Source organism: Rattus rattus, chromosome 4, assembly GCF_011064425.1.
Source record: "Rattus rattus isolate New Zealand chromosome 4, Rrattus_CSIRO_v1, whole genome shotgun sequence".
Classification (NCBI taxonomy): domain Eukaryota; kingdom Metazoa; phylum Chordata; class Mammalia; order Rodentia; family Muridae; genus Rattus; species Rattus rattus.
In genome coordinates this window covers 30,299,374-30,315,684 of record NC_046157.1, presented here as the reverse complement: position 1 = coordinate 30,315,684, position 16,311 = coordinate 30,299,374, and the positions used below count along the sequence as shown (strand labels likewise).

General features: G+C 40.4%; 1 protein-coding gene across 1 annotated transcript in view; it reads right to left on the bottom strand.

Annotated features, from left to right (window-relative positions):
* The window catches only part of Slc9c1 (solute carrier family 9 member C1), a 71,335-nt gene that overhangs the window by 20,143 nt on the left and 34,881 nt on the right, over positions 1-16,311 (bottom strand). The window contains exons 16-20 of the mRNA XM_032899293.1: positions 15,793-15,988; positions 14,149-14,334; positions 5,743-5,892; positions 4,330-4,381; positions 2,872-3,020 (exon numbers count right to left, since the gene is read on the bottom strand). Coding sequence (XP_032755184.1) covers positions 2,872-3,020; positions 4,330-4,381; positions 5,743-5,892; positions 14,149-14,334; positions 15,793-15,988 — 733 coding nt within the window. The remainder of the gene's footprint in view (positions 1-2,871; positions 3,021-4,329; positions 4,382-5,742; positions 5,893-14,148; positions 14,335-15,792; positions 15,989-16,311) is intronic.

Below are 16,311 nucleotides of genomic sequence, written 5' to 3'. Positions count from 1 at the left end.
GAGGTGTGGCCTTGCTGAATGAAGAGTGTCACTAGGAGTCGGATTAGAGAGTTTCTAGCTTATCCCACATCAATTTGCTTCCTCTGCTTCATGTTTGAGGTTAAGGATGTGATCCCTCTGCTTCTTCTCCCTACTACCTGTAAGGCCAGCTGCAGGGGATCCAATCCCTCTTCAACACTGTGACTACCTGCACACACACACTCCTATGTATGCATGTTTTGAGTATTTTATACACAAGTGCTGTGTTTAAATCCCTTCCACCTCTCCTCCTGCATCCAATCTCTCCCACTCCCACTCAAGTTCATGACTTTAACTACTGCCACACACACACACACACACACACACACACACATATATATATATATATATATATATATATATATACATACATACATGTCTTTTATCATCTGGTCTGCTGAGTCCATTTGGGCATAGGATACCCTCTCAGGAATGTATTTTCCAACCTAAGTTTCTGATTTGCTCTTTATGATAGCTGAACTGATTTTCATTAGTTCTCTAATATTTAATTTTAGTTTATCATAACTTGATTGAGCACGAATAATGTGTTTTTGCATTTTATGAGCTGATAAGCAAATATATCATTACTGGTTTTGATTTCCTTAGTTCTGTTTTTCTTTATTTTGTGAGAGATTCTCATGTAGTCTCGCCTAGCCTCTAATCCAAATGTACCTGAAGAATATCATGAACTCCTGATCCTCCTGCCAGTTTCTAAAGAGCTTCCTTTACAGGCATGCCCTACAATAATCAGCTGGTTTTCTTTTAATATGTGTAGTTAACATATTTATAGCACAAGTGTTGAATTCAGGGTTTTGTTTATGGTAGGCAAACACTGTACCAGTGAACTTCAGCACTAGCTTTCTCAGGGTCTAGTTTTGTAAGATTTATTTTTAATTTTAATTATGTGTGTAATTCTGTATGAGTGCATGTTGGTATATGTGCATTATGTGTGTGGTGTATGTATGTATGTATGTGTGTGTATTGATGTATGGGCATGTATGTATTTATCTGTGTGTGTGTGTGTGTGTGTGTGTGTGTGTGTGTGTGTGTGTGTGTGTACTGAGTAAGTGCATGCTCACAAAGGCAAGAAGAGGATGTGAGATTTCCTGGAGCTGGAGTTACAGACTGTGGTGAGTTGCACAGGTACTGGGAACAGAACTTGGGTTCTCTACAAGAGCAATATGTGCAGTTAAAACGATGAACCATCCTCCTGGCAGGGGTGGGGCTCCACCCTCTCAGAGGAGAAGAAGGAGAGGGGGATGAGAGAGGGGACTGTGTGTGTGGTGGGGGGAGAGACCAGGAGGAGGGGAGGCAGCAATCGAGATATCAAGTAAATAAATAAATTAATCAATGCAAAAAATGTCCCAGGCCATGAAAAAATAAGTTTTGAGAGAGAGAGAGAGAGAGAGAGAGAGAGAGAGAGAGGGAGGGGGAGGGAAGGAGGGGAGGGGAGAAGGGAGAGAGAGAAGAGAGAGAGAGAGAGGGACAGGAGAGAGAGAGAGAGAGGAGAGAGAGAGAGAGAGAGAGAGAGAGAGAGAGAGAGAGAGAGAGGGAGAGAGAGAGAGAGAGAGAGAGAGAGGAGAGAGAGAGAGAGAGAGAGAGAGAGGGAGGAGAGGAGAGAGAGAGGAGAGAGAGAGGAGAGGAGGAGGGAGGAGGAGAGAGTTATCTCTCCAAACCATAGTTTCTATTTCATTTTCTTTTCTCTTTTTCCTTTTTTGCCTTCCTCTTTCTTTCCTTCCTTTATTTTTTCTTTCTTTGTCTCTTTCTTCCTTTCTTTCCTCTTTCTCCTCTTCCTTCTGCTCCTTTTCTGACTCAAACTCTCTCTATATAGCCCTGGCAGGCCTGATAATATATATATATATTTTTTTTTCTTTGATTAGTAGAGGTGTTAAGTATCTCTTTAAAATAGCCACTGAATAGTATCCTTTTTATATTGGTTTCAGATCTACTATTCATGCTTTTGGTAAGATTCTCTGCCCTTTCTAATCGTTTATGTGAACACTTTGTGTGGGAATAGCTTTTGCTGCAAACACCTCTCACGACCAGAACCTGACCTTTGGCTGGAACTTGCATCCAAGTTAGTAATAAGCCTTGAAACCATGTAAACCATGCACTCAATCTATACTGAGTAGTCAGCGCATATAAATTCATCCTGCCTTTCAGAAAACGATGTAATCAACCTTAAAATGGTTTGGATTTTCAAGAAGTCAGCCTAGGTGGTGATGGACTTCTAGCCCTATGTTTTTTTTTTCTTTTAATTTTATGGTCTTAGGTTTTATTTTTAGGCCATGGATGCATTTTCAATTATTTTAAATGCATGGTTCTAGGTAAAGGTCCAACTTCCTTATTTTCTGAAAATAGCCTGTGGTTTGATTGTGTTAGTTTTAGCTTTCCTACTTATATTTGCCTCTTGTTTGGATAGCTTAATATAAATTTAAGGTAGATTTCTGTAAATATTTGTCCTTAAAAATTTATGTCTATACCTCCCTTTCTTCTAACTCCCCACAAGATTTGCTTCTGCCATTCTGCCATTTTTTTCTATTTGTCTTTTTAAAACACTCATAATTCTTTCGGTCTTACATTATTATGCTATTTTTGCTCTGTCTATTTTCATAGTGAAGCACTTGGGTTTTGTTTTGGTTTTTTTTTTCTTTCATGTACCTTCTTTGGAAGCTCTTTTGTGACCATCCTGAGGTGCACGTTTATCATTGCGAAGTTCGGACAGTCTAGTGTGTTTGCACGCGCTTCGCATTCACGGAGCATGAGGGAACTGAAACCTTTAACAGCCCAGTCTCCTCCTCTCTGTGGCCACTCACAGACCTGCTTGTTTCTTCTGAGAACTCGAGGTCTCACCTTGTTGATCTCAGCGCCTTCCACCTTATGTATAATTCCTTTGGACCTGAAAGCCTTGACAATTTCTCTGGCCATATTGAGCATCACATTAACCTCCTCCTTGGTTTTCATAGTGACAGCGATTTCTGGGTGATCATACTCTAGGTAGCCTGAAGAACAATGCGATATTTTCAGGTAAAACGAGAAGATTGTCTTAAATCAGGACCCAAAGCTAAGTAACTATTCACATCTAAGTTCAAAAAGTGCAACTTTCTTTCCTCCCGGGGCAAGCATCCCATTAGCAGGTCTGTTGCCATTAATCTCTTACCCTCACCAGTAGTGATGAGGTTCTGTTCTTTTTTTTTTTTTGTGCTGAGCCCATGGAGAGGGGACAGAAAGCCCTGCCTGCCCTACACAAATGGTTGCGCTGGTCCACCATCTCTGGAAGCATGCCTGGGGCACAAGTCCGGTATTCACGATCCATTTTCTTGTTCGGTTCAAAACAGGATCTTTGAGTATGTGCTACAAGTTCATCTATGGTTTCCAAGTAAATCCTATACTAGCTCTTTCTGGGTCATTTTCCTCATGCTTTCTTGGCGAATCTAGAAGACACACTGTATGTGTCTTTTTGTTTGTGTTTTCTGGATTTCTGGATGCCAACCTTACCCCACTCACATTGGACATGTGGGTTTTCCCTTGGTCATGATCACTTCTCTGCCCTGTGATTTTTGCCACCCAGCTCTCTCAGGATCCACTCCTGGGCTCTCTGGGTTCTTTTGCTGCCAGCCACTTCCCTCCAAGCCCTCTTTTCAAATGTGAACCCTATGTTATTAGGATGTTGTTCTAGTCAGGGTTTTCTCTATACCAGAAGTACAACTTGGCATGATTCAGAGGTGACACTCTTGCCAGGTGGGCATTAAGCCCTCTGCACTCCTCAGAGAAACCTTCGAACTCTATTCTGATTTCAACCCATAAGTCATGAGTCTTTTTGGCAACATTCTTTGAGTCACTCATGAAGGCACAATAGCTGGTTTGGAAGGAAGGGAAATTAATCAGTCTGCAAATGATATACAGAACCTTAGTGTGGTAGTGTGGATTCTTTGAACACACATTTAAAACATGTATTGTTCCAGGCAGAGAGCAAATGTGATAAGGTAATGCTATTCTAATACATTTAATATATGTTAATATAACTTTACACTAATATTACATACTGTATAAAACACAATCATGTTCCTTAAGTTTACCATTTTACTATTAAGAATTAGGTTGTGGGGGTTGCAGGGATGGATCAGTGCTGATCTTGAGGAATACCAAGGTTCAGCTCCCAGAATCCACATGGAGGCTCACAATTGTCTGACTCCAGTTCCAAAGGAGTCAAACATTCTTCTGGCCTCTTGGGGAACTCCATGAACACGATATGCAGACTATGAATTTTCTGAGGTATAGTAGAGTAGTATATTTAGTGAAGGTACCTACCTAGCTCTTTCATAGCATGTTCCATATTCCTTATTACTCGCTTTAACAATATCTATAGAACAAAAAGATATTATCTTCATTGGGAAAATAAACCATTACAAAGGAGTTTTGTATTTGTAACTGATCTTTAAGCTAATCTGATAACCTTATTCCAAGGGTAAGAGAGGGCACGGAGAGCTATCTAAGCAGTTAAGAGCTCTTACTGCTCTTGCAGAGGACCTGGGTTCATTTCTCAGAACCCACAAAGCAGCTTCAACTGTTCCCGAGTCTGGTTCCAGGGGATCCAGGAGTAGCCGGCATCTACATTGTACACAGTTATACATACATGCAAAAACACTCATGCATGTAAAATTAAAATAAGTATTTTTATGCAGGATGGAGAATGTTTTAAGGATCAGAATAGAATTTAGGCAGTGAGCTTTCAAATTAAAGACCCTGGGGGTTTTCAATCTCAAACACACAGAATATGTGACCAAAGCATGAGAATTGAAATTGTAACAAAAATTTGTTGGTATTTTAGAGACCCAAGTCCTTTGTGTCTTCTCCTTTGTCCTCTCATGTCTTATTGCTAGGTATTACTCACGAGAGATTATAAGACAACTTAGGAAAATTGGCTTATAATTTCAGGTGGTGGAGAAAAGAAGTGCTGTTCTTGAGCTCTACCATGAATTTGGTGTGCAATATTTTTACTATGCTTCTGGCACATACAATTTGGCATTCGAGTGTTCCAAATTGCAATGAAGACAAGTTTGAATTCTACCTAGCTACATACTACCTCGATAGTACAAACACCAATCTGCTTCAAACAGAAGAAAAAGTAAACTCTAGGATTTAGGTCTGAGAGCTGTGTTTGTCACTTGCCAGCCACGGGAATATAAGCATTGACCCCATTTCTTATCTGCACAATTGGAACACATGACTGAACACATGTAGATTTTTTTAAACACTGTCGGTCTGTCAGACCACTGGCTTCTATTTTTCTTAGTTGTTTTTTTTTAAGGGCAGGGTGTCTCAAAACAACAACAACAAAAAAAACAAAAACCAAAAACCAAAAAACCAAAATAAAAAAACAAAATTAAAAAAAAAAAAAAAAAAAAAAAAAAGGAAAGAGCTTTGGAGCTGGTGAGGAAACCCTGTTCAATGTTGTGGCCACCGCTGCTCACTTTACACTAGTTACTGACTAATCCTGGAGCCTGCACTAAGAGAGGGTTGAGCCCTTTGCATGGATGCAAAGGCATCTTCCAAGAAGCTCCTCGTGTGCTAATATGGCACTAGTATCTAGAGACTTTCTAGTTAAATAAGGTAAGTGATGTAGCAAGCCAGGATTCAGAGACTATCTCCTTGTGGACTCAGGACAGGATGCGTGTCAGCAATAGGGTAGTGAAGAGAGTGGAGGTTTGTGCTTGCTCTCACCTGTTTAGCCTGTTTGGAACTTGCAATCTGATCAATTATATTCAGTACATCCATTTCCCCTTGGACGTAGCCTTTTAGTATAGCATACCGGAAGGATATCTGCTGGCTCATCCTTTTGTCTATTATTTGCAGCAATTTTGGTGTTATGAGCTAAAAAAGAAAGAACTATCGTTAAACATTACCCGTATATTTTTTTTGTTTATACTTAGCTTACTTTGGCCAGTAGCTCTCTCTGCTTTGTGATAGTGCAAGATGTGGGCCCTTACCTTCTGTTCCAGCTGCCGTATCTCCCTCAGACAACAGACTCATGTCCCTGTGAAGCCCAATACATTCCTTCTTCTCTAAGCCACCTTGGTGTCTTTATCAAAGCTATAGGAAAATAACCCGTATGCTATTGTTTTTCAGCCAGCCTGCTCTGTGGTACTAAGATGTATAGATTCTTATGCCATTCTAGAGGCCTGCTTCAAAGGAATGAAGATTACATCTAGTTTCTCTTCCTATGCACAAGGTCTACCATTTGACGTAAATATTCAGAGTCCTTTGAATATATTTCCAAAGTTTTCTTAGATCTCAAATCCTTTAGAGGACTCTGTGTACTTCATATTAGAAAGAAAGAACTGAATGCTTCACTCCTTCTTTAAAAGGGGAACAAGAATACCCTTGGCAGGGAATAGGGAGGCAAAGTTTAGGACAGAGGCAGAAGGAACACCCATTCAGAGCCTGCCCCACATGTGGCCCATACCTATACAGCCACCCAATTAGACGAGATGGATGAAGCAAAGAAGTGCAGGCTGACAGGAACCAGATGTAGATCTCTCCTGAGAGACACAGCCAGAACACAGCAAATATATAGGCAAATGCCAGCTGCAAACCACTGAACTGAGAACGGGACCCCCGTTGAAGGAATCAGAGAAAGGACTGGAAGAGCTTGAAGGGGCTTGAGATCCCATATGAACAACAATGCCAACCAACCAGAGCTTCCAGGGACTAAGCCACCACCCAAAGACTATACATGGACTGACCCTGGGCTCCAACCTCATAGGTAGCAATGAATAGCCTAGTAAGAGCACCAGTGGAAGGGGAAGCCCTTGGTCCTGCCAAGACTGAACCCCCAGTGAACATGATTATTGGGGGGAGGGGGGAAATGGGGGGAGGATGGGGAGGGGAACACCCATAGAGAAGGGGGAGGTGTTAGGGGGATGTTGGCCCGGAAGCCGGGAAAGGAATAACAATCGAAATGTAAATAAGAAATACTCAAGTTAATAAAGATAAAAAAAATAAAAAAGAAAAAGAAAGAAAGAAAGAACTGTAGAATTTGGAATACTGTAGACTTGGTGTCCTTAGATAAAATTGTGTACTAGTGTTATTGATCGTCCTGAAGAATACTACAGAAGTCTATACTGCTGATTGACTTTAGACCTGGTTGGTTTAGGTCTTAGTCTCCAATATATTTCTAAGAATGTGTAAGAAAGCCCTGCCTTCAGCAGCTCTCTGCTCCCAGGCCCCCCGGAGGAGAGTTCTGGCCGCCTGGTCGGGCGGGCACTCCTGAGGCAGCAGAGCGGAGGAGACCACCAACGCCGCCCATCTCTGCCCACATCCCTGGCCCAGGAGGATACTGTATACGGCCTCTGGGTACCCATAGAGGACGGCCCAGGAGCAGCAGATCCACTGCGTCTGAGACACCGCACCTGAAGGGACCGACCGGATAAACAGTTCTCTGCACCCAAATCCCGTGGGAGGGAGAGCTAAACCTTCAGAGAGGCGGACACGCCTGGGAAACCAGAAGAGACTGCACGCTGCACACAGTACTGACCCCAGAGGAAAACAAAAGCTATCTGGAACCCTGGTGCACGGAACCTCCCGGAAGGGGCGGCGCAGATCTTCCTGGCTGCTGAGGCCGTGGAGAGCTCATAGGCAACACCCCACTAGCAAACTTGAGCCTGGGGACCACAGGTAAGACAAACTTTTCTGCTACAAACGACTTGCCTGGTGAACTCAAGACACAGGCTCACAGGAACAGCTGAAGACCTGTAGAGAAGAAAAACTACGCGCCCGAAAGCAGAACACTCTGTCCCCATAACTGGCTGAAAGAAAACAGGAAAACAGGTCTACAGCACTCCTGAAACACAGGCTTATAAGACAGTCTAGCCACTGTCAGAAATAGCAGAACAAAGTAACACTAGAGATAATCTGATGGCGAGAGGCAAGCGCAGGAACCCAAGCAACAGAAACCAAGACTACATGGCATCATCGGAGCCCAATTCTCCCACCAAAGCAAACACGGAATATCCAAACACACCAGAAAAGCAAGATCTAGTTTCAAAATCATATTTGATCATGATGTTGGAGGACTTCAAGAAAGACATGAAGAACTCCCTTAGAGAAACACAGGAAAACATAAATAAACAAGTAGAAGCCTACAGAGAGGAATCGCAAAAATTCCTAAAAGAATTCCAGGAAAATATAAATAAACAAGTAGAAGCCCATAGAGAGGAGACACAAAAAACACAAAAAGAATTCCAGGAAAACATAAATAAAACAAGTAGAAGCCCAGAGAGGAGTCACAAAAATCCTGAAAGAATTCCAGGAAAACACAATCAAACAGTTGAAGGAATTAAAAATGGAAATAGAAGCAATCAAGAAAGAACACATGGAAACAACCCTGGATATAGAAAACCAAAAGAAGAGACAAGGAGCTGTAGATACAAGCTTCACCAACAGAATACAAGAGATGGAAGAGAGAATTCAGGAGCAGAAGATTCCATAGAAATCATTGACTCAACTGTCAAAGATAATGTAAAGCGAAAAGCTACTGGTCCAAAACATACAGGAAATCCAGGACTCAATGAGAAGATCAAACCTAAGGATAATAGGTATAGAAGAGAGAAGACTCCCAGCTCAAAGGACCAGTAAATATCTACAACAAAATCATAGAAGAAAACTTCCCTAACCTAAAAAAAGAGATACCCATAGGTATACAAGAAGCCTACAGAACTCCAAATAGATTGGACCAGAAAAGAAACACCTCCCGTCACATAATAGTCAAAACACCAAACGCACAAAATAAAGAAAGAATATTAAAAGCAGTAAGGGAAAAAGGTCAAGTAACATATAAAGGCAGACCTATCAGAATCACACCAGAAACTATGAAGGCCAGAAGATCCTGGACTGATGTCATACAGACCCTAAGAGAACACAAATGCCAGCCCAGGTTACTGTATCCTGCAAAACTCTCAATCAACATAGATGGAGAAACCAAGATATTCCATGACAAAACCAAATTTATACAATATCTTTCTACAAATCCAGCACTACAAAGGATAATAAATGGTAAAGCCCAACATAAGGAGGCAAGCTATACCCTAGAAGAAGCAAGAAACTAATCGCCTTGGCAACAAAACAAAGAGAAGAAAAGCACACAAACATAACCTCACATCCAAATATGAATACAACCAGGAAGCAATAATCACTATTCCTTAATATCTCTCAACATCAATGGCCTCAACTCCCAATAAAAAGACATAGATTAACAAACTGGATACTAACGAGACCCCATTCTGCTGCCTACAGGAAACACACCTCAGAGACAAAGACAGACACTACCTCAGAGTGAAAGGCTGAAAACGACTTTCCAAGCAAATGGTCAGAAGAAGCAAGCTGGAGTAGCCATTCTAATATCAGATAAAATCAATTTTCAACTAAAAGTCATCAAAAAAGATAAGGAAGGACACTTCATATTCATCAAAGGAAAAATCCACCAAGAAGAACTCTCAATCCTAAATATCTATGCCCCAAATACAAGGGCACCTACATAATGTAAAAAGAAAAACCTTACTAAAGCTCAAAACACACATTGCACCTCACACAATAATAGTAGGAGATTTCAACACCCCACTCTCATCAATGGACAGATCATGGAAACAGAAATTAAACAGAGACGAGACAGACTAAGAGAAGTCATGAGCCAAATGGACTTAACGGATATTTATAGAACGCTTCTACCCTAAAGCAAAAGGATATACGTTCTTCTCAGCTCCTCATGGTACTTTCTCCAAAATTGACCATATAATTGGTCAAAAAACGGGCCTCAACAGGTACAGAAAGATAGAAATAATCCCATGCGTGCTATCGGACCACCACGGCCTAAAACTGGTCTTCAATAACAATAAGGGAAGAATGCCCACATATACGTGGAAATTGAACAATGCTCTACTCAATGATAACCTGGTCAAGGAAGAAATAAAGAAAGAAATTAAAGACTTTTTAGAATTTAATGAAAATGAAGATAGAACATACCCAAACTTATGGGACACAATGAAAGCTGCGCTAAGAGGAAAACTCATAGCGCTGAGTGCCTGCAGAAGGAAACAGGAAAAAGCATATGTCAGCAGCTTGACAGCACACCTAAAAGCTCTAGAACAAAAAGAAGCAAATACACCCAGGAGGAGTAGAAGGCAGGAAATAATCAAACTCAGAGCCAAAATCAACCAAGTAGAAACAAAAAGGACCATAGAAAGAATCAACAGAACCAAAAGTTGGTTCTTTGAGAAAATCAACAAGATAGATAAACCCTTGGCCATAGACTAACGAGAGGACACAGAGAGTGTGTCCAAATTAACAAAATCAGAAATGAAAAGGAGACATAACTACAGATTCAGAGGAAATTCAAAAAATCATCAGATCTTACTATAAAGCCTATACTCAACAAAACTTGACAATCTGCAGGAAATGGACAATTTCCTAGACAGATACCAGGTACCGAAGTTAAATCAGGAACAGATAAACCAGTTAAACAACCCCATAACTCCTAAGGAAATAGAAGAAGTCATTAAAGGTCTCCCAACCAAAAAGAGCCCAGGTCCAGACGGGTTTAGTGCAGAATTCTATCAGACCTTCATAGAAGACCTCGTACCAATATTATCCAAACTATTCCACAAAATTGAAACAGATGGAGCACTACCGAATTCCTTCTATGAAGCCACAATTACTCTTATACCTAAACCACACAAAGACCCAACAAAGAAAGAGAACTTCAGTACAATTCCCTTATGAATATCGACGCAAAAATACTCAATAAAATTCTGGCAAAAACCAATCCAAGAGCACATCAAAACAATCATCCACCATGATCAAGTAGGCTTCATCCCAGGCATGCAGGGATGATTCAATATACGGAAACCATCAACGTGATCCATTATATAAACAAACTGAAAGAACAAAACCACATGATCATTTCATTAGATGCTGAGAAAGCATTTGACAAAAATTCAACACCCCTTCATGATAAAAGTCCTGAAAGAATAGGAATTCAAGGCCCATACCTAAACATAGTAAAAGCCATATACAGCAAACCAGTTGCTAACATTAAACTAAATGGAGAGAAACTTGAAGCAATCCCACTAAAATCAGGGACTAGACAAGGCTGCCCACTCTCTCCCTACTTATTCAATATAGTTCTTGAAGTTCTAGCCAGAGCAATAAGACAACAAAAGGAGGTCAAGGGGATACAGATCGGAAAAGAAGAAGTCAAAATATCACTATTTGCAGATGATATGATAGTATATTTAAATGATCCCAAAAGTTCCACCAGAGAACTACTAAAGCTGATAAACAACTTCAGCAAAGTGGCTGGGTATAAAATTAACTCAAATAAATCAGTAGCCTTCCTCTACACAAAAGAGAAACAGGCCGAGAAAGAAATTAGGGAAATGACACCCTTCATAATAGACCCAAATAATATAAAGTACCTCGGGGTGACTTTAACCAAGCAAGGGAAAGATCTGTACAATAAGAACTTCAAGACTCTGAAGAAAGAAATTGAAGAAGATCTCAGAAGATAGAAAGATCTCCCATGCTCATGGATTGGCAGGATTAATATAGTAAAAATGGCCATTCTACCAAAAGCGATCTACAGATTCAATGCAATCCCCATCAAAATACCAATCCAATTCTTCAAAGAGTTAGACAGAACAATTTGCAAATTCATCTGGAATAACAAAAAACCCAGGATAGCTAAAACTATCCTCAACAATAAAAGGACTTCAGGGGGAATCACTATCCCAGATCTCAAGCAGTATTACAGAGCAATAGTGATAAAAACTGCATGGTATTGGTACAGAGACAGACAGATAGACCAATGGAACAGAATTGAAGACCCAGAAATGAACCCACACACCCTATGGGCACTTGATTTTTGACAAAGGAGCCAAAACCATCCAATGGAAAAAAAGATAGTATTTTCAGCAAATGGTGCTGGTTCAACTGGAGGTCAACATGTAGAAGAATGCAGATCTATCCATGCTTATCACCCTGTACAAAGCTTAAGTCCAAGTGGATCAAGGACCTCCACATCAAACCAGATACACTCAAACTAATAGAAGAAAAACTAGGGAAGCATTTGGAACACATGGGCACTGGAAAAAATTTCCTGAACAAAACACCCATGGCTTATGCTCTAAGATCAAGAATCGACAAATGGGATCTCATAAAACTGCAAAGCTTCTGTAAGGCAAAGGACACTGTGGTTAGGACAAAACGGCAACCAACAGATTGGGAAAAGATCTTTACCAATCCTACAACAGATAGAGGGCTTATATCCAAAATATACAAAGAACTGAAGAAGTTAGACAGCAGGGAGGCAAATAACCCTATTAAAAAATGGGGTTCAGAGCTAAACAGAGAATTCACAGCTGAGGAATGTCGAATGGCTGAGAAACACCTAAAGAAATGTTCAACATCGTTAGTCATAAGGGAAATGCAAATCAAAACAACCCTGAGATTTCACCTCACACCAGTGAGAATGGCTAAGATCAAAAACTCAGGTGACAGCAAATGCTGGCGAGGATGTGGAGAAAGGGGAACACTCCTCCATTGTTGGTGGGGTTGCAGACTGCTGCAACCATTCTGGAAATCAGTCTGGAGGTTCCTCAGAAAATTGGACATTGAACTGCCTGAGGATCCAGCTATACCTCTCCTGGGCATATACCCAAAAGATGCCCCAACATATAAAAAAAGACACGTGCTCCACTATGTTCATCGAGCCTTATTTATAATAGCCAGAAGCTGGAAAGAACCCAGATGCCCTTCAACAGAGGAATGGATACAGAAAATGTGGTACATCTACACAATGGAATATTACTCAGCTATCAAAAACAATGACTTTGTGAAATTCAGTAGGCAAATGGTTGAACTGGAAACTATCATCCTGAGGAGCTAACCCAATCACAGAAAGACATACATGGTATGTACTCATTGATAAGTGGCTATTAGCCCAAATGCTTGAATTACCCTAGATGCCTAGAACAAATGAAACTCAAGACGGATGATCAAAATGTGAATGCAGATCGCTCATGAGAGACACAGCCAGAATACAGCAAATACAGAGGCGTATGCCAGCAGGAAACCACTGAACTGAGAACAGGACCCCTGTTGAACAATCAGAGAAAGAACTGGAAGAGCTTGAAGGAGCTCGAGACCCCATATGTACAGCAATGCCAACCAACCAGAGTTTCCAGGGACTAAGCCACTACCCAAAGACTATACATGGACTGACCCTGGACTCTGACCTCGTAGGTTGCAAATGAATATCCTAGTAAGAGCACCAGTGGAAGGGGAAGCCCTGGGTCCTGCTAAGACTGAACCCCTAGTGAACTAGACTGTTGGGGAGAGGGCAGCAATGGGGGAGGGGGTGGAGGAACACCCATAAGGAAGGGGGAGGGGGGATGTTTGCCCGAAACCGGGAAAGGGAATAACATTAAAATATAAAAAAAAAATACTCAAGTTAATAAAAAAAAAAAAAAAAAAAAAAAAAAAGAATGTGTAAGAAAGACATAACAGTCTTTGACTGTGTCTGCACCCAAACATCCTTTTGATAAATCATGGAACAACTGTCCAATCACTTATATAATCATATAAGTAGTAATACGTGGTATAGCAACATTGATTAGGCATGTAATTTTTGATACCATGATTATGCAACACTGAATTTATACAATAATAACTGTGTTTATTTTGGTTTTTGACCTGTGTGAATATATACATTTGACTTTGTCCATATGGTGTCTGTGTGGTGATTTGTTTTGATGATTTTCATCTTTTAATTCCCAGGTTTAACTGTACAAAGAGGCATTACTTACCATGCACTTGTATCTGCACAAATGTGAATTTTCAAGCACTCTGCACTAGGAGGGAAAGCCAGGTGAGTGCCTATAGTTCTATGAGTTAAACTGATTTATAAATGAGTATTCATAAAATAAAATGTTAAAACTTGATTTGTTAAAGGTAAATGGCTTAAACATCAGATGGCCAGAAAATGTTTTCCCTCAACCTGTTGAGCTGGTTTTAACTGACACTCCCTGACTCCAAGCTGACCAAGGAAGCCAAAGTCCTGTGCCTTCCTGCTCTTACCTTCAAGATGCGCAGTATACGAAGGAGTCGAACCACGTTCATGAAGACCACAGTCTCAGTTAAGTCAAATTTGTAACTAATGGAGTCTGTTTCGATAAGTATTATATCTAGGATGCCGACCAAGGTAATCCCGAGCTCAAACAGGAGCCAGGTGTGTGAAAAAAATTCCTTCCTCATTGCTGCCACCTGTTGATACAAAAAGAAATTACACTCATGTTTTGCGCTCCTCCCCCACCCCCAGTGTATTTTGATTGACTCTTTAGGGTCCTTCCCTGTCCACCCCAATCCCCCCCGCTGTTCTTGACACCTTCCCCCCCAGCAAAACAACAGCAGCAGCAGCAGCAGCAGCAGCAGCAGCAGCAGCAGCAACAACAACAACAACAGCAACAACAAAACAATTTGTGTTATCACTGGGCGCGTTCAAACTCTCATTGGTCTGCTCCTTAAATACAGCTGAGGAAACATTGCGCACCTCCCAGAATGAGAATGCAAGCAATACAGTTATCTTTTCCCTACTCTACCTGAGACTCAGTATTTCAGAAATACCACCCGCAGGCAAGCGAGTAGAGGATGCTTAGGACGCCACCCCTTAGTGAAGGAAAACTGTTAAGACTTCTGATACAGGCTTAGTGATACAGCTTGAGTGTAGGTGAAATGCAGATTTATCAAATGGCACTGGAGGTGTCTCTGGCCAGCAGTTGGAAGGCAAGACAAAGTCATACAAAACTATCCTGTATCAAGTCGTCTTAATTTCAAACAGCCCTAGATGCCGCAAGAATCCCGAGGTTTCTGGTTATGTTATTTAATTATATCAAATGTGAGATGCAAAATAGTAAGGAAATTATATATACTGTAATTCAAACAGGTTAGATTTTATTAAATCAATTCAAGATTTAAAGATTAATTTGGTGAAAGGATGTCTTTTTTTCTCTCTCTCAATTTTGTTTTGCGATGATGTGAAATAAAAGTCATTTTTAATATCTTTAAAACTTCGGTAAATGTAAATATTTTATCAAAGATGATTTGGCCTGTGCACCAATTCTTTTATCTCAGTACATTTTAAAGCTAACAGAAGGCATCATATGCGTTACATGTTCAAATATGTTCATTTCAGAAATTCTTTTTGTCCATTATGTTTTCAAGCCGTGCTTTTCTGTCTTAGAGTAGCTGGTGAACAGGAAACAGAGTCTGTAGGTTTTATGTGTTTTTTGTTTTGTTTTTGTATTATTAAGTTTTGTTTGGAGAGAGGGAGAGAGAGAGAGAGAGAGAGAGAGAGAGAGAGAGAGAGAGAGAGAGAGAGAGAGGACTTGCCTAGAATCTGGGAGGGGTTCAGGGAGCATAAAGAGTAAGATAAAATATTGTATGAAAAATATTTCAAAAGAACCTGAATAATGTAGTTTAGACTCATTCTGCATCTCTTTGACCTTTATCACTTAAATTTTTATTTTGGCAAATACAAAGTCAATGTCCAAAGCCTCCAAATTTTCCACTGTTGCTCTCAATATCGCCTTTAAAAAATTGTGTGCTTTGAGAAGAGGCAGTATTTTGAAATACTCCCCCAGAAAACTCCAGCCAGTGTTGAAATGGGGTCAGGACATTTCCTTGTCTCCCATGACACATTTATATGCACAAATTTTAGATTACCTTAAGTAGAGCCTCTAGAATATAAAAGGTAAGAAAATAGTAGTTAGCACATTTTATCTCATATTGATAGATGTCTTTTAGTCGGGAAATCCAACAGATTATCATAGGATATGTGTTCATTAATACAGCGATGTATCCAGTGTATTCAAATTCATTTGTGAAGACTATGCTATGGCATGCATGAAGAAACATGTATCTGAAAAAATAAAAAGGGAAGACACAATTTTGTTTTGTTTTGTTTTTTCTTTTCTTTTTTTTTTTGGAGCTGGGGACCGAACCCAGGGCCTTGCGCTTACTAGGCAAGCGCTCTTCCACTGAGCCAAATCCCCAACCCGGGAAGACACAATTTTAATCTGAAAGAATTATATGAATTATTTTTCCTTATTTGGTCAGTTCTATTCCTACTTAACTGGAGCCAGGGAACTCTGCTCAATTCTAGGCCCTACCTGCCCTAGTAAGGTGTCTGCATCCTTGGTCAAATATGATGATTGGTAAGATAATTAAAAACAAAAAGAGTTT